This window comes from Pseudochaenichthys georgianus, chromosome 2, assembly GCF_902827115.2.
Source record: "Pseudochaenichthys georgianus chromosome 2, fPseGeo1.2, whole genome shotgun sequence".
In the NCBI taxonomy this organism is placed as follows: domain Eukaryota; kingdom Metazoa; phylum Chordata; class Actinopteri; order Perciformes; family Channichthyidae; genus Pseudochaenichthys; species Pseudochaenichthys georgianus.
The window spans coordinates 2083764-2106301 of record NC_047504.1 but is presented as its reverse complement, the minus strand read 5'-3'; the positions used below and the strand labels follow the sequence as shown (position 1 = coordinate 2106301).

Here is a 22538-nt window from a genome sequence, read left to right as displayed (position 1 = left end):
TGTAACCAAAGACATCTCATGTGATGCAGCTAAACAGGAAGAAATAAAGAACTGGCACAATAATAATGTATATGAGGAAGTTGAAGATGCAGGGCAGAAATGCATTTCCACCAGATGGGTTTGAAGTCTTAAGGACACTCCCAAGGGTATAGTGCCTAAAGCCCGACTGGTTGCCAGAGGTTTTGAAGAGCTGAATATTCAAGAGTTACCGAAAGATTCCCCGACACGTGCCACAGATTCACTCAGACTTATGTTATCAGTGATATGTCAAAACCAGTGGGAAGTCCATTCTATGGACATCACATCTGCATTCTTGCAAGGTATGGAGCTATCCAGGGATATTTATATCCGCCCCCCTCTAGAGGCAGGATGTCAACATGTTGTATGGAAACTAAAGAAATGTGTATATGGTCTTGCAGATGCATCACTATATTGGTACAACAAAGTGAAGGAAATCATGCTGAGTACTGGTGGTAGAGTGTCACAGGTGGATCCGGCAGTCTTTTACTGGTTGGATGAGCAATGTAAGGTCACTGGGGTGCTTGCGTGTCATGTAGATGATTTTCTTTGGGCAGGCTCATCAAACTTTTCATCCAATGTGATCCCCCAACTGCAGTCTGCATTCAAGGTTGGGCGTGAGGAGCATGAAAAGTTCTCCTATGTAGGAATGGATTTGGTAACTGTTAACGGTGAAGTTCAGGTACATCAACAAAGTTACATCGAGAACCTGGAGCCTATTCCCATACAAGCAAGTCGGGCCACACAGAGAAATGAACCCCTCAACGAAACTGAGAGAGAGCAGTTACGATCAAAAATAGGACAGATCCTATGGGTCGCTAAACAGACAAGACCTGATGTAATGTTTGATTCATGTTGTTTGGCTTCTAATATAAAAGGGGCAACAGTACAGTCTGTTCATGATGCTAATAAGATCATCCGTAAACTAAAGTCTGAAAAGGTGACACTCAGATTTCAACATCTGGGAAACAGTGATGCTTTGAACTTGATAGTTTTCAGTGATGCTTCATTTGGAAACCTCCCAGACGGAGGCACACAGGGAGGTACTTTTATAACACTTATGGGAGAAAGAGGGAAGTTTTCCCCCCTCTGTTGGCATTCAAAGAAAATCAGACGAGTGGTTCGCAGTACCCTTGCAGGGGAAACTCTTGCCATGTCAGATGGGGTAGACAATGCAATTTTTCTAGCCACACTATTTTCTGAGCTCACTCCTGGAAATGCTGGACTGAATGCACCCCCTGTACTCTGTGTGACTGATAACCACTCTCTGTTCGATGCGCTCAAGTCCACAAAACAAGTCACAGAGAAGAGACTCAGGTTGGAAATCAGTAGCATTAAGGAGCTCATACAGAGCAAGAGGATCAAGCAGGTGCGTTGGTCAGACACAAAATCTCAGCTCGCTGACTGTCTCACAAAAAAAGGAGCTTCGGCTCTTGTGCTCTTAAAAGCACTCAGTGAAGGACAATGGGATCTGGGTCAAAGTGTCTGTTGAAATGGAACATTGAAAACACCTTTGTTTATGTATTTGTTTCTTAAATGTTTCCCTAATTTATGTTGACTACTCAGGGAATTTAAACATTTTTGTTTTAAGTCACTGTATGATTGTTTTATGATTCATGCAATGTAAAGTTATTTTTGTTTAGTGTATTTCTTTAAAAAGATAGAATGAGATTGTTAACATGTAATCTCTTTGCGCCTATACTACAGGATATACGGTAGTCTAGGTTGCTCTCTTGAGGCTGTGTAACGCATGCGCAGTGAGTCTGTGTAGACCTGGAGCATGAGGTCCACTGTTCGTTAATGGCTCTGTATTGGTGTTATGTACGTTGATGGAATAAATCAAGTTAACAGAAGATAAACGTCGTGTTTATTTGTAGTAGACTAACAGGAGACACCGTTATAGTTGTTTGAATTTCAAGGAGTGTCCTTATTAAGACAGCATCGTTGGCTTTTCCTGAACGAGCGGTGGCAAATAACAATTTCTCCATCGCATATTTTTACAAGGTTAACTTGAAAAAGCACCGTTTCAATTGAAAGATTTGCAAGGCAAGTGAAAAGGTCATTGACAGAGAATGTAGTAATTTGACAATAACAGGTGGAACGACATTTCTTTACTGCCTCAAAGTATGCAACACTGTGAAGTCGTCAAAAATGCATTTGTAATAAAATGCACTTCCAATACACCAATGAAAAATTGTGTTGAAGGTAAGCAATACAAATGATCCAGGCATGACAGAGAAAATAAGAGGAATCAAAATCCTGATTACAAAAGCAACAGAAGTGAGCCCTTTCATTCCCTCCCTGCCAAAATAAAGGAGAGTCTGATTCCTTGCAGATGAACGCAGACAGCAGCTTTTTTGCAAAACGATATCCGGGTAAAAATATCGTATGACAGTCTAGCGCCGCTGCCTCTCATCAGCTGTCAGAGAGTTAGTCCGGTTTAGACGGCTGACAACACGGCAGCTAAATGTTTCAGACACACAGGAAGCCAGGACTGCTTCCTACGTATCATTGTGTGCCCCAAAAGGACCAGTGAGTAGGGTTTTACCGCTGAGTGGTGCCTCTCTTGACCCGAGAAACCACATTTCAAAGCTGTTTTTATTGCTCAGGTACTTATCAAGGTGATATCTTTTCACAGGATTGAATTTCTGCTGACAAACAGCCAACTTTGATACGAAAGTGACTTACTAGTTTGGGTGAAAAACAGCTCACCAAGCTTGGAAAAGGAAGGCAGTGCATGAGTCAAAGGGTTATAAACTTCCCATTGCTACTGAAGAACTTTGCAAAGTATGAATCATGTCTGTTTTATGATAAGTCAATATGAAAATTGTACATCATCTATTTTATATGGCCTTTAAATGTGTGTCGGTTGGAGTTCTATAATTATCATAATGTGTTGGGTTATTAAAAAATAAGTTTCCAAATGTATTTATACTTGTTTTGATCTAACTTCCCTTAAATTGTATTTGTCATACTAGGAAGGATTTGCACCCTCCCTTTACTGGCTTTTGTTTTGCCGTAATGACTCAAAATGTTCCGTATTTTAACAGAAAAGTCCAGGACAAATAAAGAGTAATGCTCAGATTTATATAATCCTTATCCACTTCTGCTCTCCCAGTGAAATAACCTCGCAAAACAGAAGTGTCCAGACCGCCCTGAAAGTGTTTCCAGTCACATAATCTTCCAGAAATCAGGGCTTAGCTTCCGTAATGAAGGTTACTTTTTGGTAGATCATGATATTTTTCAATAAAATGGCTGCTTACGTAAAGCCAGCTAATGCCATCCAGGGTCATGGAAGCGCTGCAGGTCTCTCTTCAATAACAGCTGCAGCTGGTGGAGAGCGGCCACTTCACTGGCAGGTGAAGTCACTCTGCCTCTTTGCCGCTTTTTACTCGTAAAATCCATTCCACATGAAGTCCTAAACTACTTCACAGAAACAGGCAGAACTGAAATGTCCCCGTCATTGACTGAAGTCTTTTAACAGACTGAGAAACCTGAAGGCCACCCGTCATTTTGATCAATTAAAGGGAGAGACTTTGAAGTTATTCAAAGCATGTTGAAGAGTTATGAACTGGAAGCCTTGGACTGTTCAATCAAAAAGTGTCCCGACAACTGACGGCACCAAATGAAGGTAAACAATGAATCTGAGTTAGATTGCTGCTTAGGCTGTGCAAAAACAAACCAAAGAAATGGAAAGTTAACTCGTTTTTCAACATAAGCTGCAGCTAAAATGCCCTTGAGCTAGACACTGAAAGCTGAAGTAGAGACAAGACGAGGAGAAGTTGGTAACAAAGGTAGCTGCTCCAATCGGAACCATTAAATGGCTACAGGAAACATAAGAAAATAAAGCAAACAATACCTACCGTATTTAAATCAAGTGCTTTGAATATCCCAAACAGTGCGGATAGTTTATTTTCTAAGCTGTGTTATAATGCTACGACATGATGTATCCTTTGACTCAAAATAAGCAGCAACATCACCCGCTGTTTAGTAAATTCATCCACTCCATCGGGCAGTTTAAGTGTCCATTGTATGGCGCCTGGTTTCTCCATTGTTTCTGTTCCTGCTGGATGGGGATGAAAGCCCCGCTCCCTTTCACTGGCTCTTGTGGGAGCTGAAGGCGATAATTACAGAGAGGTATGCGGAGGTAAAGCGGAAGGTTAGCTCATTAGCCACTTCTGGTGTAACAACATCAGCCATGCTGGAGCTGATCCCCGCGGAACGATGCGTTCAGGTGCTCTGCATGCGCATTTCCATTTGACTGGAGGGATTTACAATGCATGCAACAGGAAGTTCCTGCGTGCACTTCATTACAACCAACTCAAAATAATGAGTTTGCAGTACCCAAATGAAACAAATACCCCACTGTTGTGTTGCTAGAGAACTGGAGTTCCATACATAAAACCATAATAAAGAATCAAAAGAGGTCATAAGATTTGATTTGTTGACTTATTTAGAGCCTTTAGTTCCTTGAAGGTCACTAGAAAAGCTTTGGTTTATAATATAATACAAGCAATTGTTTCGTATAGGGTTGTAACTTATGATTTTGGGAATTAATCTGCAGATTATTTTGTCCAAAAGTCTATTAATCGTTTTACTATGTCAAAAAATGTTGAGGACATTTCTAGCATATTTTCCCACAATCCAATTGGCCAACATTCTTGAAACAAAAACAAGTCAATCACATGAAGCATGAAATGCCACACATTTGAGAAGCTGGGAACGGTTGCTTTGTTTAATCCCACAATGCTCTTTCTATAGGATTTTAATTGTGTTCTTACATTTTGCTGTTGCCTGATGCTTTTCTGAAAATGACATTGCTCAAATACAAAAAGCATGACTAAAGCCTGACGTCTTTGTTCTATTCGGCCAAGGCAAGCCGCAACACCTCAGCAGCTCCATTGATAACGCCTCCATTCAGATATTACACTGTGTGTCAAAGAGCTGCGAGCCATGCGAACTGCAAATACAGTGCCGTGGTGTAAAAACAGCCGTTAAGAGCTCAAATCAATCACGGCGCTGAATTGAGGTGACAATACAGGCTGGTTGCCTATAGCGCAGTGTACCAAAGGTGGATGGCGGATATGAAGGATATAAAGCGGAGAAATCAATCTTCTGACTCAGTCGCAAGCTCAGAGTTCACCAAAGCGGATAAAGTCAGTGAGTGCAGAGCCTACACGAGCAATTGTGCAAGGACATACAATAGGGCTTCCACCCACAGGCACATATCCAGGCAATAAAGAGAGAAGGCTCTTTGTCTTGGGAGACATTTCACGCTTGGAAATGTCAAACATGAGAAGAACAGGCCACATTGTTTGTCCTAATAACGTTTGTTGGAGAGAATGGTCGAGAAAGAAACACAGCATTGGGCGACGATAGCCAAAGTGCGTAGAGCGAGGTTGTGGTTTTCTGGGAGACGGTGTTTGTAACATATATGGGGGAAATGGGTAAAGAAAAATATCTATTTAAACTTCATATATAAGAAATGCGTCACCGTGACGCACATTCTAAGAAAGTCCGGCAATAAACCAAAGAGTTATTGTAAGGTTTCATTTATAAAGGAATGCTTTGTCAGACCTTTACTTCATCAAGATGAATACTAGCGCACAATACAGTCAACACAATACAGTCAACACAATACCTTCAATATTGCATGTTTTTATCATTTTCTCCATCTCTCTTCTAGTTATATGTGAGATGTATCAAGGTTAACCACGACCTACTTTATCTGTGGACATTTAGCAATGCCTCCCCCTGCAAAGTGTCTAAATGCCCGACCCACTTCCCAATCCACTGGGACTTTGTGAAAAACTGCTTCAACCCTCCTCACCCCTTGCTCTGGAAATTCACTGACATTTTGGGCATTTAGTTGATGCTCCACTCCACTGTGATTAAGCTCCAAGTCCCCAACGGATTGACGGGAAATAAACGTAAAGATATTCCTGCAACCACAGAGGCAATTAGACGGGAGAAGAATTAGACTGAAAACAGGAGATTCACTAGAGAGTGTAATATGAAGATGGAAAAGATTGTGGACTTGGCAGAGATGCTGCGACTTGAGATTACTGATTATCTGCTGCCGGCCCTGAAAATTCAATCTTTGTATCGCGGCCAAGAGGTCGTGTTGGGTAGAGGCAATTCCGAGAAGCCAAATCTGAGAAATACTTCGACACTGAGAGCAGGACGCAGAGGGCGATGCTTCCCTCTTTGATGGCGGGGTCAGATGCACTGTGATAGACCTGAAGGCTGACAAACAGCCCAACGTGCTGCTGGCCCCACTTCACCTGGAGCTTCAAAAAGAAACCAAATCTGCAACAAATTGATTCAAGCTCCCAGTGCTTTAATGATCAATCATGATTTGTGCTCAGCATGGATAATGAACTAAACCAAAGTTAGGGAGCGAGGTCCACAGAATGCTGTTATGAAGATTACATTAATTGAGTTAGCAGCTTTAAGAAGTCATTCAAAATGTTCTCTTGCTTTTCTATTTAGGAGTATTGACAGTATATCAATGAGAATACATTATACAATCATAAAGTAACATCCATTGCTAAAAACGCTTTTCATAAATATATGATTAAAGGATTGAACAAGTACAGGAAATAAACTCGTTTTATGCCGATGAAAAATCTAAACCGTAATTCTTATAGATGGATAAAAAATCATCGTTTTTGTTTCGAAATCTTCGGAACAAAAATACGGCATTATTTGTTGTTCATCTAACTCTGACACACTGTATTTTCCAATTGTGAAATATGACCATAATCAATTCCTCCTCTAAGTATTTCCTTTTATGAGACAGTAAGTAGCCTGAGCTGGCACACATTCACTTTCTTACTCAAATGACATGCACTCACTCCAACCACCATTCCCATCTCAAATACAAGCCAGAGTGCCAAAGAGGAAACAAAATGCACACAGGAGAGCTACATCAGATCCTGTGTATTAGCACATGTCTATTTCATCACTAAGTGTGAGGGCTACAAGGTTGGAGCCACGCAGCAGAGATGGTTCTGGTCTGATCTAGGTCCAGGACAGTGAGGTGCATGCTGGGTGGTACATGACCACCAACCACCTGCCAAACGTTGGAGAAGTTTCGACTAAGTCGCGTTGGTAGGTAGCCAGCAAACGCCTGGGGGGGTGGTTCGCTCTACTCTAAGAAACTAAAGCTGGATGGTGAAACAGATAAAGTGTCTGATTTATTTAGGAATCCTTGAGCTTGTGGCGGAAAAGCAAAAACAGTTTTGTTCCTCTGAGTTTGAACAGCCATGGGAGAAAAACAACATCAGCCAAAAGCTACATTTTAACCTCAGTTCTTAACACTTTCTATTAGATTGGATATACTTGATAGGTTCCAAATTGAGAAACTGTGCAAATACGCTTTTTTTTATTAAAATGTAGAGGCATTGAGGTTGAGTGTAAGTACTATCTGTATAATTTGTTTAGGGTTATGAAAGGAGAAACTACACAAGATAAATGTATGATTGTCTTGTTTCTATTGCTAGTCGCTTAACACCACAATATAGAGTGTTTGTCATCAGATTGGCGGCCATATTGAAAGCAATGACTGCACGTTTCTGGTTTCACTGACAGCTGATACTCGGCTCCAAAGATGCATAATTACTCGAGAAAAAAAACGAAAAATAATACAGTCAATAACTGCATTACAGTGTGATATTTAAGACTCAAGAAGTGTCCATCGGGCATGTTTTTGCCTGACGACTGCTGAGGAACACAGGAAGAAGCGATATCCAGTTTCCCCTCAGTGACTGGTCACAGGGCTCTGCAGCCTCGTAATGAAAAGGCATTTTGGCGGGCCAGGCCTGCACTCAGCACTACATGCACTGAAGTAGGTAAACAACCCATTCATCAAGGCTTTTTTTGTGAGGCTGCCAGGAGCGGGGATTGTTCATTATGATGGAATTTGTTCTACGGATCAACCTATCATCTGCGTCCAGGCGGAGATGAAATAGATTTGAGTTGATGTATGGTTGTACGGGGCGCTGGTATGTGTGGGTAAATATGTGACCTGCGCTAAAAACAAATGTGATTGTTGAACAGTGTCGAATAAAAAGGTAGGGTGAGGCTCGGGGTCAAAATGATGTCTGCAGAGCTCTTGGCTTTCCAGTAACAGTTGTTGTTGCTCCTGATGCAATTTGACACCCTATGCCTGGCATGAATAACGCAAGATAAACTCAATACAGCTTTTTATTTTGCCCATTTGGACACATCTTCATTTTTAGTAGTATTGCTGCATTATTGGATTAAAGTTAGTGATAATGCCCTGCAAACATTCTGGGGAAAAGAGGCAAACGTGCTTCAGTCAGTTTTTGAAGAAGAATATAGATATGGCATTGGGGTAAAATGAGTTTAGACACTTTGTAAACTGTCACTTCGATTGGGCTACAATCAATCAAGCTGTCCTTCTAAAAAGGTGTCTTCCAAAACCAGATAAATCAATGTTATTTGCCAGGATAGGTTACAACATCCATTAAAGCGCTATGTTTGTGTCTGTCATTTCCCTGCAGGATGGCACAAACAGATTCAGTAACATTAAGCCGTGTTGGAGACCAAACCAATCACAAACCTGCATTTTAATGGCTCATCAAAAGGAACATAGAAGTAGGCCCCGCTGGTTAGAAATGCATCTTCCTTTAGGGCAGCTCCTGATAAAGAGTTTCTACATCATTAATAGCTTTTTAACTATTACAGGCATTAGGGGCCAGGGGTAGGGCTGCTCAATTAATCGTATTTTAAATCGCAATTACGATTTTGTCTTGCAACGATTATGAAAACAACATAATCGAAATAAAACGATTATTTATTTATTTTTAATTAAAAAAAAAAAAAAATTCATCTTTTTTTGGTTTTTCAGTTGAATTATACTTAAAGTTCGGGGTAATCAACTGTTAAAAACATACTTTTTTTTTTCAATAAATGGATGTTTTCAAAGTAAAAGGATAATCGTTTTTAATAATCGTGATATCAATGATTGACCCAAATAACCGAGATTATGATTGTTGCCATAATCGAGCAGCCCTAGCTAGGGGCATGATGGGACACCACTGACTGTGAGGTTAGCATTATCTTAGAGCGGCCCTCGGAAGTGTTTCTGGCGGCCCGTGATAGTTAATGTGACACACTGAAATGCATGCGTTATATTTTAATCCTCCATGGTAGTATCTAGTAAGAATGGAATTTAACCCTCTGGAGTCAGTGGACGCGCCGGCGTCCACTGACTCCAGCGCCAGGTGCGCATAATTTTACGTAATTTATCATATATTTTCGATAATAAAGAGTAGAAATATGATTCAGATATCCGCGAAATCGCTGGAAGAGTAGCTTTCCAGCGGTATCTCCTGTGAGACTGTAACCAGGGCACAGCAGCCAATATGGCCGCTCAAAGCAGCTTGACTTTACACTGTGTGGGATTGGTGGATTTGTGTGTCCGTCAAGGAAATCTCGGCCGGCAGCCATCATGGTCTGAAATGACCAATGGACATCGAGAAATCACTAAGGGCCAACCCACCAAGTAAAAAAAACATAAACCACGTGTCTCCCATCAGTTTACGTCTGTGAGGGGAGAGAGAGACAGAGAAAATGGCTAAAAGTTGCCGACTTCGCTAGAGATTGTTTTCGCTAGCAGCAGTGAAGATAGACCCTCAGAACCTGAAGTCTTCGACTCTTCTGAAGAAGAAGAACACAAAGACAACAACAAGGATCCATTTGGACATGGGTGAGTGTAAATATTACAGTAATAGTGTACTGGCAATGTGTGGGGAATACCGCGAAAATGAGCAATAGGTTTATTGATATATATTTTTTATCGATAGTCATGAACTTTTTCTTGGGACAAAATAGACTCCATTAGCAAACGTTTACTCTGTGTTAACGTTATGTTGGTGTGTAAAAGTGAGATTACATGTGTAGATGATTAAATTAATCATTTATTCGTCCCACAACGGAGACATTTACAGTGACATGTTTTTGTCATCGATTATTTTATCATACTGTTCTGTACAGATGACACTTTGTCATAGATTTATTTACGTGTGCCTGTTATTATTTTACCGTCCTGTACAGGTGAGACTTTGTCATAGATTTATTTATATGTGTGCCTGTTATTATTTTACCGTCCTGTACAGATGAGACTTTGTAATCAGAGGTAGCCTGTGTGTGTGTGTGTGTCTGTGATTTTATACTGAATGTAAAGTAACTGGAAATACCTGTGTGTGTGTGTGAGAGAGAGAGAGAGAGAGAGAGAGAGAGAGAGAGAGACTCCTTCTGCAACCTCCCAAACTTTATTTTTATGTGTGCATTGTTATTTGTGCTTGAGCAACATTTTACTTGAACTTTATTTCAATGAAATTAGTTGTAATTATTGTCCTACACAGGCGGCGTTTATCCAGCAGCCAGCACATCCATCTGTGCCGGCCCCCAGGTCAAGATCTACTGTGGCTCAAGGGCCTTCACCAGAGCCATCACCACCAAGGACCAGCAGACCATCATCACTACAGCTGCCTCCACCTCCATCTGCGGCTGCCACCAGGTCAAGATGCACCTCAGCACAAAGGCTCCACTACAGCCATCACCTTCAACCCAGCCAGCAAGGAGGTCTCGTGGAGGTCTCGTATAGCACTTGAACACCCCACCTACACAGCAGCCCATGCACCATCACCCCCACCCACACAGCAGCCAGACCCACTGTCTTGGAAGACAGACAAAGACCTTGACACTGTCTTGACATTTATATAAATAGTTGGTTGAAAAAAAGGTTGAATGCTAAATTTGTATTTGTACACATCACATGAACCTTGGTATGTAATATGAAGTCATTATTCAGTCCTGGTGTATCTCAGTCCCTGCTGTGGTGAAAGTACAGTGATAAACACCTATTTTACTCAAAATTCGAATTGAATTTTTTTCATTTTAGACATGAATATTAACACATTTATATACAGTGTAATTCAAATATTTCACTGCTTTTGTGATCCTAGGACTTTGGTAACCAAATCTAAAACACCAAAACAATTCGATCACATGAGTACATGTGTGTTTTCACAAGAGTTTTGAAGATTTTCCAAAAATCTGATGTCACATTTTAAGCTTTTGAGCTGCTTATCTCATCAAACAGTGCTCTAAGGTGAGCAATATGCATATATAGCAAGACCAGAGATTGTCCTGAACATTTTGATATGTAACACATGGGGTGCCATGTTAGAAGAAATACATTTAAAAGGTGATTTAAGAAAACATCTAAAAATCGAGAAAATAACCTTAGACTCCAGAGGGTTAAGAATGGTAAAACTGCGCCCCCTGGGTTGTCATTCCTAAATTATGAATGACAGCTTGTGGAAAGTTTGCTAGACTACTGGTTGCATGGCAACTAGGCATCTCACAAGTTGCGGTAATTGGTTAGTACAATAAAGAAAGGATTTGTTTTGGAATTACTTTGTGTTCCGTTTTTTCTTGGGCGGCCCTCAATCCAATATTGGGTACCTACATTGGCCCTCACTCATCAACACTTTGAGAACCCCTGTCTTAGAGCTAGCGGAAGTCCCATAGCACAACGTTTGATAAGAAATGAGCCATGGTGCCTGATTGGTGTTTAAGAGATATTTATCACAGTCTAATGGTTATACTCAGAAAATGAGGGGGGGAAAGTGTACGAATGTGTCAGATGAGATTTGTTATTTGGATGAAAGTGGAAAATGTGGCAAAGCTGTATAATTTGAATCATTACAGTGGTCATTTTGTAGCTGAATGAATGGAGAGGTAAGAGTGGAGACACTATTTGACAGTAGACAGTCATATTGCAGAGTGCTACATTAACGCTGGATCAGACGCTGTCGTGACATGGCAGAGGTGCTCGGGTGAGCTGGTCACAAAGACTGCAGTCTTTCCACGGGCCGGGAGGAGGGACGTGGTGAGTGGGGGGTGGGGGGGGGGCATTAAAAACCACAGCACTCAGCAACTGAATCCAATCCCTCTAATCCCCGCTGGTATGCCCGAGCGACAAACGCCCATTGGTCTCCGCCTCAATTAGCGCTGATGGGGCCGGTTGCCGGAGCCTCTCGCCGTTAAATTGACGCCGGCTGTACAGTTTGCACACTGAGAACATACCCCGTGTCCCTCTTTGGTAATGGGCTACAGTCATCCACTGCATACCGTACATTCTTTGCAGGACGGGCCATTTAAAACTCCTCGTTATCTCTAGTGGTGGAGAAGGATCTGTACAAATCCCCCTCCCCCACCATCCCCTCTGTGCTTGAATTGTTTGGATTTATTTGAAGGGTGTGTTAAGTGCCACTTGGGCTTAAAGCTGAACTGCGTATTGAGTTTTCAGTGATATTGTAACATCACAAAGCCGTGATGTACGGCGGTACAATTCACTTTTATAAAACAAGCAATCAATAAGGGAAGAGCGGAGGGGGGGGGGGGGGGAGGAGGGAGACTGGCAGACAACACCATGATATAAACTGTAGTGGGAGATTGGTCCTTTGTGAATCCAGTCCAGAGATTTCCCATAATCCACTGCTGAAAACGTATTCAATGTGCTTCAGGCAACCATCATAAGTGAATACACACCTTGAAAAACAATATGATATCAAATAACCATCAAACAGTGTTGATTAGTGTGGCTGCACGATATGGAAAAAGTACTAATTGCAATTATTTTTGACTGAAATTGCATCCATATTGCGATTTTGGTTAAATGTTGGTATACTTTGCAGCCATAGCGCTCAGCTTCTGCAGCTTTGCTTGCATTAGAAAACGCAAAGAGGGGAGAAAGTGTACAGAAATACACTCTGTGGTCAAGGTTAGCCCACACTGCTGCTGATGTGTGTAACTAATGCACCGCTCCATTATGAGTCATCTCACGTGGTCCGCCAAGACGTTCAATTACGCTCACTGTTTGCACTCGCCGGCTTCACATTTGTACAAGACAAACCAATAAATGTCGGGAGCTAATAAATCCCTCTTTTTCATCTGAACAGCCGTCAGACGACCTCACTGCCTCGTCTTTATATTTAGTTTAAAGTAATGACACATACTGGTCACAAGGCCCCTCACAGCCCAAATAAAACGTGTGTATTTTGAATGATATTATATTATAGGTGCAGTAAGTGTTTGACTCCCTTCATGCAGGGAATAAATAATATCTGCAGGGTTTAAAGTTTTCTTCAAACCGAAGATGACTCAGTGACTGCTGACATTTCAAAACTCTCTTTCCCGTCAATACTGCTCTGGAAGAAAAAACTTGTCAGACAACCAAGAGTTTCAAGACCAAACAAATCCCCTCATATAAAAGGTTTAAGCTACAAGTGAGCAGCCAGTGTCAAAAGACAAGACGGCTAAAAAAGCTGAAAAGGCAAATATTCAAGGTGAATTGAGTAGCTACTCTTCTATTATATTTTCTGTAGACATCCCTATTGAATTTGTCTGGCTTTTTCTTCTTTCAATAACAGGGGCCAGAAATGTCAGACGAAATACCTGTTGATGTTTTTGCACACCATATGGCTGCTTCTCGAAGCATCCTAACATTTGAGGTTCATCAGATAGCAACACAAAGGGACAGCAACAATAATGGCCGGATAACAGACCCCCAATATCACAGGCGAACAGTGTGTGCGAGACACCATTACCCTTTAGTGGGATTGGTGATAAGAGGTTAGCACGACCTTCATGACAATAAGGAATGTTGGCAAGAGACGGGCGAAGACGAAGAGGAAGGAGGGAGCGCAAAGCAGGCGAGGACCCTCGAGAGAGCCTGAAACAAGAGCATGATGAATGTACAGCTCGCAGTTTTTAATCAAGGATCAAAGCCAGGCTTCTCAGTCTGAGCAGCCAGCCTGTCTAGACTGAAACGCTCCCAAGCACATAAAGCAACATCTGCAGGATGCATTAATTACAGTAAAAGACCAATCTGGACCACACTTAAATAAAATAGTCTTGTGTATATTTCAATAGTTGTATCTAAATATCTTGAGTTAATCGCCACAGCACACACACCAAAGGTGACGTTGCCTTTTCAACCTTGGAATCCCTATCATTTGTTCTCATTAGAGTCAGTAATGGCTACACGGGCAATTCATCGACTTCCCATTTAGAGGTGCGCTCGGACCGCAGTTACATTTTAGGCTTTTAGCTGTTGCTCTCATCCCGCGTGACGTACAAAGAGAAGAGCCGATTGGGTTATGCTCAAGGACGCAGGCAGTGACAGGATGAATGCTTGTAGCGGATGTCAAACACGTGACCTTTTAGTTACGGGGGGTTGACCCTCACGCTCCTAAGACCTGACAATTACTCGGGTATAGTCGTAGATCAGTAGCATTATAGTCATCCATGTTCCGTAAGTATGATTTCATTTACACTCATTGTACCGACAACAAAAAGACTACTTAGTGGCAAAACGGGAGAATAATGGAGTCTGATTATTATGATGAATAAGTGCCGTATTGAGCAGATGTATCAGTATCAGTGTAGCTCTTACTGTCTTACACTGTCTAATCATTGTCAACATCTCTGCTTCCTCCGGGGAGGAAAAGCTGAATTAAACATGTCTTTTATTTCAGTCCGATCACTGCCCCTACCACTGCTGTAATAAAAAGATTCAGTGCATTACATCATTTGCAAAAATAAATGTCTTGCATTGGCTTTGAGCTGCATGTAAGATTTACTGCACCTGTAGCCTCAGAAACTACACTAAACCCAAACGATTTCCTCTAATTACCTACCCTCTGAGGTGCTTTTCCACCGTTCTGTCCTGTGTGGCAAAGCTGAACCCGGTGATACCACAAGTAGGTTGCAACAATAGCTGCTGCCGAAGAAAATCCCCTCGACAGCAATTATGGTATTTTGATGATTCTTAATTGTAGTGAAAGTTTAGATAGTCATTAATGTGGTGAGTGTGCTTTAAGAGAAGCCCTAGGCCGTTACAATCAGTTGAAACATCATTGTGTAATTATAAAAAAGATTACCTACCATGCTTTTCACACATGATAAACTAGGGCAATCAATTGACCATCAGTTGAATGATTTCCAATAATTCAGTGAGCAGGGAATCAAAAAGAGGAATAGTGTTTGCGACTGAACTTTACGAAGGTTGAATACGCCATTTTCTTCTTTTCCAGTGTGATTTAGATGTATTAATGCAGTCTAATGTAAAATAATAGAGGTAAGGAGATCAAAATAAATGATTTCGCCTCCTCCGCTGGAAGGACAATTATTTGGCCCAATGTTGGGTTGATGGTAAGTTCCAAAGTCCATTTTTTAAAGCCAATTTTAAAAACACAACTTTAATGATTGAACACTCTACTGTCTTTCAACCACACGTATGTGCATATTTACACACATAGTAGATATTCCACTGAATAAATGCAACTATAAGACTATGGCACACGAAAAGGTAGCTTGCCGTGGGCACAGAGCACAAAACACCTGGCCAAGGTCTAATTTTAGGAGGGTCATAATTCCCCCGGCACAGATCTGGCAACATGCTGTTTCTGTTTACCATTTTACTCACATGAACATGACCATGAACTAGCACGGCCCTTTCGTTTTTACGATGTTAAAGCACAGAATGATACACGGCCCTGCAAAGAAGTCTGACTAGTTGGGCCCAATGGGAAATCGAGGCTACATCTGGCCTTAACAAATACACCTGTGCTTTTGGAGGCTTATGCATTATGCAAGAGAACATTATAGAAATAGATAGGGGAGAAAATAGGACAAAGACCAGTCCAAAAAACACCCAAAACGCTGCAGCAGAGGGCACAGGATGGTAAGAAGTCACCGCGAAAATTGTCTTAATTGGGGATCCTCCGATCGACAATTTTGGGGTCAATCGTCGGAATCAGTATCGGCCGATACCGATCCGATCGAGTGGGCGGGGCCTATGGGGATCTTCCATTTAAAGTGATGTTTAAAACTCAGTTAATGGGGCTCATTCACTGGCGCTTCCACAAACAACAACCAACATAACTATTACATTCAAATGAAGTTCATTATTCAAGTTTACATTAACTTTGGAGAAAGCCTCTCTCTTTTCCTCTCTCTCTCTCCTGACAGCCGGTCAGTATCTTCTCATGCAGCTCAGTGATGAGTGACCCGACAGTGAAGAATAAATATATGTATAACTAGTTTAGCTAGTTCCAGAGGTAGATGAAATAGCTAAGTGTGTTAGGTCTAACTCTCAATGTGTGTGTTGCTCCGCTCACCGGTCCGTCACAGCGGGTGGAGCTGCAGGATTTCTGCTTCACACACTTTGCATACCGCTATTTTATTGTCATTTTCGGACACCTTAAAATACTGCCAGACTGGTGTAGCCATTTTGGCGAGCTTGCACAGAGAAAAGTGTCATGTATTTTTACGTCATCATTTTACGCCATGCGATCGGCATTTATAGAGAACACCGATCGATCGGCAGAGAGTGAATATCGCCCGATATCGATTGGCGGCCGATCGATCGGAGCATCCCCATCTCAATTCAAAGACACATTAAATGAAATGCATGAAATTACCGTTTTTATATACTCAGACCACACCTGCCATAAAAAAATGCAAATGTTTTCAGAATGGCTGACAAAGGCTCTTTGATTTCACTATCAACTCAATGACCTTGTAATCTTAAAAACGATTTAAGAGCAATTTAAAGTAAAGCACAGATTGTCTTTATCAAACCTAGTGTTTCTAGGATAAAAAGAACACTATAAATGTCTTCCAATAATAAACCATGCCTGTGAAAAAGGGTGTCCTTTGCCAGGAACAACTAAGTCGCATTTGAATAGCAGTTTAATAGTTAATTGGCTAAAAGAAACAACCAGAATGTATTCATTTTCCTTCCAATGCTTAGTTTGAGAATCTGATCTGATAATGAATTGCACGCTGGAGGAAAAGCTATCTTTATCTCTTTCTATTCACTGCAAGGAGGTCAAAGGTCAGGGTCTATTCAGACAAACACAGATACACGTTGCGCAAAAATGTTGTCAACATTTTTTTTTGCCGTCAAACAATTCCCCCATTTATAGAAAGTGGATAATGTAAGTTAACCCCAGCTCAAAGGGACGGAACAGAGACTCTGGTCTGATCACTGATTTCAGATCCTGTTTCAAGTTTGATGCGAAGCAGAGCTGAAACTGAATCATCACATCTGCTGCTGAGGATTTCTTTCTTTTTTTTTTTTAAACCCGGGGCTGCTTCAGCCTCGCCATATCGATGTAACCTTACACTGGTGTGCAAGAGGATCAATGTCTGTGTGAAACTGCTGCAGTGTACAAAAAAGGGGGCCAAATGTGAAGGAAGAGCACAAGACTCGCCATCTATCATCTCAGAGGACGATGTATACAGAAACCTAAACGGCCATTTCCCCCCAGATTACGGGCAAAACATGACGTACTCACGGGTATGACCTCGGAGCTGCATTTAGATCATGAAGAGGACACACAGGCCAGAGTGTTGCTGCTTCAACTTAGACTAGTTATACTCATTACATCATTAGGAAAAGGGCCAAACGCCATATTACTGCTTAAAACCACATCAAATGAATGACAGATATTGCTGGCTTTTAGAGAACACAATAATTCACTTTGTTAGCATGACATGGGTTATTTTTTGATTCATGTAAGACACCCTTCAATAAAGGCTTAAATAAACACAATCTTTAAATCGCAATTGCTCCTAGCTCACAGTCCCATAGAATCTAAGAGGATCTAAACTGCCATAACTCCCGAGGCAGCACAGTCAATATTTACCTATTTGCAGTTGAAGCCCACGTGAGATCTAAGGCAGAGGTCGCATTTCAAACAGATGACCCGGGTTCAACGTCCGCCTGTTGCAGTGTGGCTTTATCAGTTAGAATGGAAATGTATTTCTTTCTAGTTTCAGCAGGAGGTTCAAAACTGAGCCCAAAGTAGCAAAACTCACACATGAAACCCGTTTACGATCCTGTCACATCGACACATTGGCAGACAACCTTGACCCGCCATGTGTTACGGCAGCAATTACACATGCCAGCGCTGATCAAAACACTCGGCAGCTGCTGAACGCAACATTAAACCAGGTCACATTTCACATCTATGCCTTTTCTGTGTGGAAACAGACACCCTCCATTCCAAAAGCCCTGTCTGGTTTTAAGGCTTAATTAAGACACTTTGAGTATTAATAAATATCCAGAAACTCCATGTATCGCGTAACACTTAGTAACAATGACATGTCTTATTGATTCATAATTACATAAGTAGGTAAGTGTTGAGGTATGCCTCAGAAAGAAATTGACATTAGCCGGGCACAGTTTCTTAAAACTATTCACGGTTATAAAGCAATTAATTGACTATTGATTAATCCGCCACATGCTTGGTCAATATATAACTAATTGTTTTCTCTGTAAAATGTCAGGAAATAGTCAAAAGATAACAAGTCTATAGTGGTGATACTCACGTATTGCTTGTTTTGTGCAAACAGAAAATATATTTAATGAACTGCAACATAACATGATTTAAAACAGGAAATCTTTGTGTCCAAGAGGCCGAGACAACAGCTAATCGATCACCATTTTTCCTAATTAATTAGTCAATAGACTAATTGATTAAGCATGCTTGCTTTTGTCTGTTTCATAACATTTTAAACTGGAGGATAAAGCACTTACCCCTTGCTGTTAAGGACCAGTATAGTGTCTTACTCCCTGTGCAACATAGCATTACATAACCTCATAAAAAGACAGTAAAGACATAAAAAGACAACTAATAACTTGAGTTATTAGTTGCCAAACAGCGACAAACAGGGTTTTCGGCGCCTTTGAATCAAAATCTCAATGTTATCCTGAATATGTTTGGCTCCTCATCAAATGAAGCACTGTGGGCTGAGAGCCTTATCGCAGGCTTTCTTGGTGGCGTCTTGAGCTTTTCCAATTCAACTTGGATTTCATCGAGGATTATTATACCACCTCAAGTAGGAACCATTCATTTCCCCACTTCAGACAGTAATGAGCGGAATAATCATCTGCTGCACTGTGCAATAAAGACAGCACCTGGGCTTACACTTCAACCAACCATAACTGTTACCGTATTCGAGAAGCCTTTTAATTTCTCCTGAAAGACACCCCTGGGCTCGCTGTAAAAGGACAACTCCACTGCGACTTCAGATTTTTATTTTACCTTTCTAAGCCTTAATTGGAACTACTTTTACACACTGGATATTTTATAAGCAAGGTAGATCATTTCCAAGCAGCACAGAAATACAGATTTAAGTTTCATAAGCACATAACAGACAGTACAATGTTTTCCTTATCTGTTAAACGGTCTCCTATTATGCTATTTTTAGGCATGTACTACGGGTCTCAGATATATATAAAAAAAACATATCTGTGAGTTCCCTGACACACTGGGGGGGGGGGGACACACACATATGCATGTCTAAAAGACATCAAAAAGTGCATTTTGCATGATAGGTCCCCTTTAATAATAATGCACTTTTCCAGTAATCTAATTTCTGTTTATACACAAGAATAAGAATGCTGCCTCCAGGTCAAATGTTGTTTTTTCCAGACAAATTAATCTTTCAACTCATGCACTCTGTGGTCGTGTTAGAATCTGCCTCCTGTCAATCATCACCTAGTCAACAGATGGAGCATAGTGAAACCATTATTCACCTTTTCAGCAAGTAATGAAGTAAACATCACATTCATGTATTGTGAAACCGACCCACCAGTGCCTGGTTATTCACATCACCTTGAGGATAGATTGTCTTATTTCTGGTGGAGCAGGGCTGCAAAAATCAACTGCTGCCCTCTTGTATTTCTAACATAATTACTTCTAATATCTTTTGGCATTGAGGAACAGAAGAAATGCCATATTTGTCTGTGCTGTGCAGGAAAAACAGCCCTCCGCGGTTGGCCCTTTGCAGCTTATCATCACCTCACTGACCCCACTGACATTTATTATGCATCCACCCCTGGGAAATGGGGACGCATAAAGGATGTTCTCCAACATGAAGGGTGAAAATTGTTCTGCTGTGGCGATTAAAATTACACATGGTATAATACAAGTGGCTTAAACTGAACAGTGTGTTAAAAAAAATTAAAAAGGTTAAACCCACCTACACCTGGATTATCTACCAACCAAAATGTCCATGACCTTTTGAGCAGATATATGTAAGCAGCTATGAACAAATCAAAGATACAAAGCGTATTAAATGGCTATGAATGCAGAGTTGCCACTGTTATTTTTATCATATAGGTTGTGGACCACCCAGCTCAGGTTTTAACCACTTTTTATTGTCACTCCACATCTTTATTCATCTGATGTTAGAATTGACTAATGTTATTAATTGCACATCTGTTTATACCGAAACTTGTAAAATAACAGAGAGGATTGAGTAGTTAGTTATGTAATGGAATTTAGCTTAAAACCCAATTCGTACTGGTATGTCCCATGAGAGACCCCTCAAGGACCAATTGAGGCTTGGGCTCACTACTGATATGTTAAACACATGTACAATGTATAGACAGACACACATGGAGGATGCATAACACTCTGAGTGGCAGATTTCCCCCTATGCACTGCATTCTCCACAGATAAAAACAAGCATTGCAACTCTGCAGAGGGAACAATATACTGAGTTCTCAACATCTGACAATAAACCATGCATTACCCCCACCCCCCTCCACACCCACCTGAAGAGCAGGAGAAGAGGAAACGGCGAAGGCCAGTTTGGTGGCGTCTCCCATTTTCCATCCGAATCTGATCCTCTAACTAGAAAGAGAATTTAAAAAAAGAAGCAAAAACTAAAAAAAAAAAGCCCAAAAATGTCAAATTCAAGAGTCAAATTAAATGTCTTGCTGCTCCACCGAGCTCTGTCTGTGCAAAAAGGACATCTTCAAAATGTCAATATCGAGGCTAAATCCACAAATCCCAGGCAATGCAAGCCTTACCAGTCCAAAAGAAGAAGAAGGGAGGAAGAGGAGGGGTGAAGAAGAAGCAGAGGGGATGGTTGGAGGTATTTCCAGGTTTACAGACAAGCAACGGAGGCTGTCTTGTTGGCATTCAAGCCGGGGTTGTCATATACTTGTGTGTGCAGCATTGTTATGAAGAGACGTGGTGGTGTTGTTGTTGTTGTTGTTGTTGTGTTATTCTCACAGCAGCGGAGCAGAGAGCCAAGCCACAGCCGGGCAGGGCTAACATCCATCGGATTGGAAATCAAGCGCACTTCGCTCTCCGATCAAACTTCTCCTCGACACCCTCGATCGCATAGCTTTAAAACGATGTTGAAATAATCATTTAGATTCTCCTACCGCGGCAACAAGAGGCTAAAACGTGTAATATGTTGTTATATTCCGTGTGTAAACCTCCGTTTCTGCCGATAGTGGCGGGGCAGCTCCGTCCGCTCCAACAGGGAAACAACTGAGGCTCCCTCCACCGTGTTAGCCCTCTCCAAAGTGGGCCAAACTACCTTCTCCCGTCGAAATGACTTGAATGAACAAGTGGAAACACTATCATATGTTAGCAATAACCCCTAAAGCTGCCGCTAATCCGTGTAGCTAATGCAGCTATCGAGTTTAGGACGAGCTGCTTTTCCCAAGTCCGTCTCCTCCTCGCCTCCTCTGGTCGGGACAATTTCAAGATGGCGTCACTGACCAATGTCAAGTCAACAAAACTCATGTATGAAGCTTCCGGTAGAGTATTTCAAAGTAAAATGTCTCAATGGAATGTGAAATTAGATTAGATATACTTAATTGATTCCAAGTTGTTTTGTTAAAAGCAGCATGTTAACAAGGCAATGAAGGCATGCACACAAATTACCCTTAAAGCAAATATAGATTCATTATCAATGAGATGTAGGGCATATTACAAACTGTGCATTGTTTTATTTATTTTTCTTTCTTCTTTAACAGCGTCCAACAACGCTGTTAGCAAGTAACAACATTAGCAAGTGCGGAGAGTTCAAATGTTAAAACATTAAAAACAATTATTTCACTAAATGATATAGCGACTCAAAATTAAATATTATGACAAGCCAACTCCCAGACTACTAGAGCTTCGTAAAGAGGGATTCTGGCGAAAATGGTGTCTGGACGGAGATGCTAGCTGGTAGTGCAAACTTCAGCATCTAGTTGCTAGCTAAATATATATTGACTCTAATGTTGTGGAAGGCTGGTGGGATATTCTACGACGTGATTATTCACCATTTCACCACTATGCAAGACAGGAGAATGGCCTTCCTCTACTATTAGGACGAGTGAAATACACACCCCCTTTTCTCTGTGACACTTCTGTTTACTGAGCTGCCCGTTAGCTGTGTGGGAAGTTTCAGGAGAGAACACAATTGTTTCTAATTTGCACTCATAACATGTTGCAGTTTGTATTTAGTATTGCCAATTATTACACATTTGTTTATCTTCATTTTGTAGCCGAAAATGTTCCATTTCCGGTATGAGCTTGACTCATTTCAAACTACTTGATGAATCTGCTTTAGGAGCTATGGATTGTTTTTATTCTGGAAGGCGGCTCGTTTTCCACTATGGC

The 22538-nt window shown here is 41.2% G+C and overlaps 1 protein-coding gene across 1 annotated transcript in view; it reads right to left on the bottom strand.

Annotated features, from left to right (window-relative positions):
- Window positions 1-21614, bottom strand: part of LOC117457566 (activin receptor type-2A-like) — a 66946-nt gene extending 45332 nt beyond the window's left edge. Inside the window, 4 exon segments of the mRNA XM_034097720.1 lie at window positions 20690-20713; window positions 20716-20768; window positions 20948-20985; window positions 20988-21614. Coding sequence (XP_033953611.1) covers window positions 20690-20713; window positions 20716-20768; window positions 20948-20985; window positions 20988-21059 — 187 coding nt within the window. The 5' untranslated portion in view covers window positions 21060-21614.
- Window positions 21615-22538: the final 924 nt, after the last annotated feature.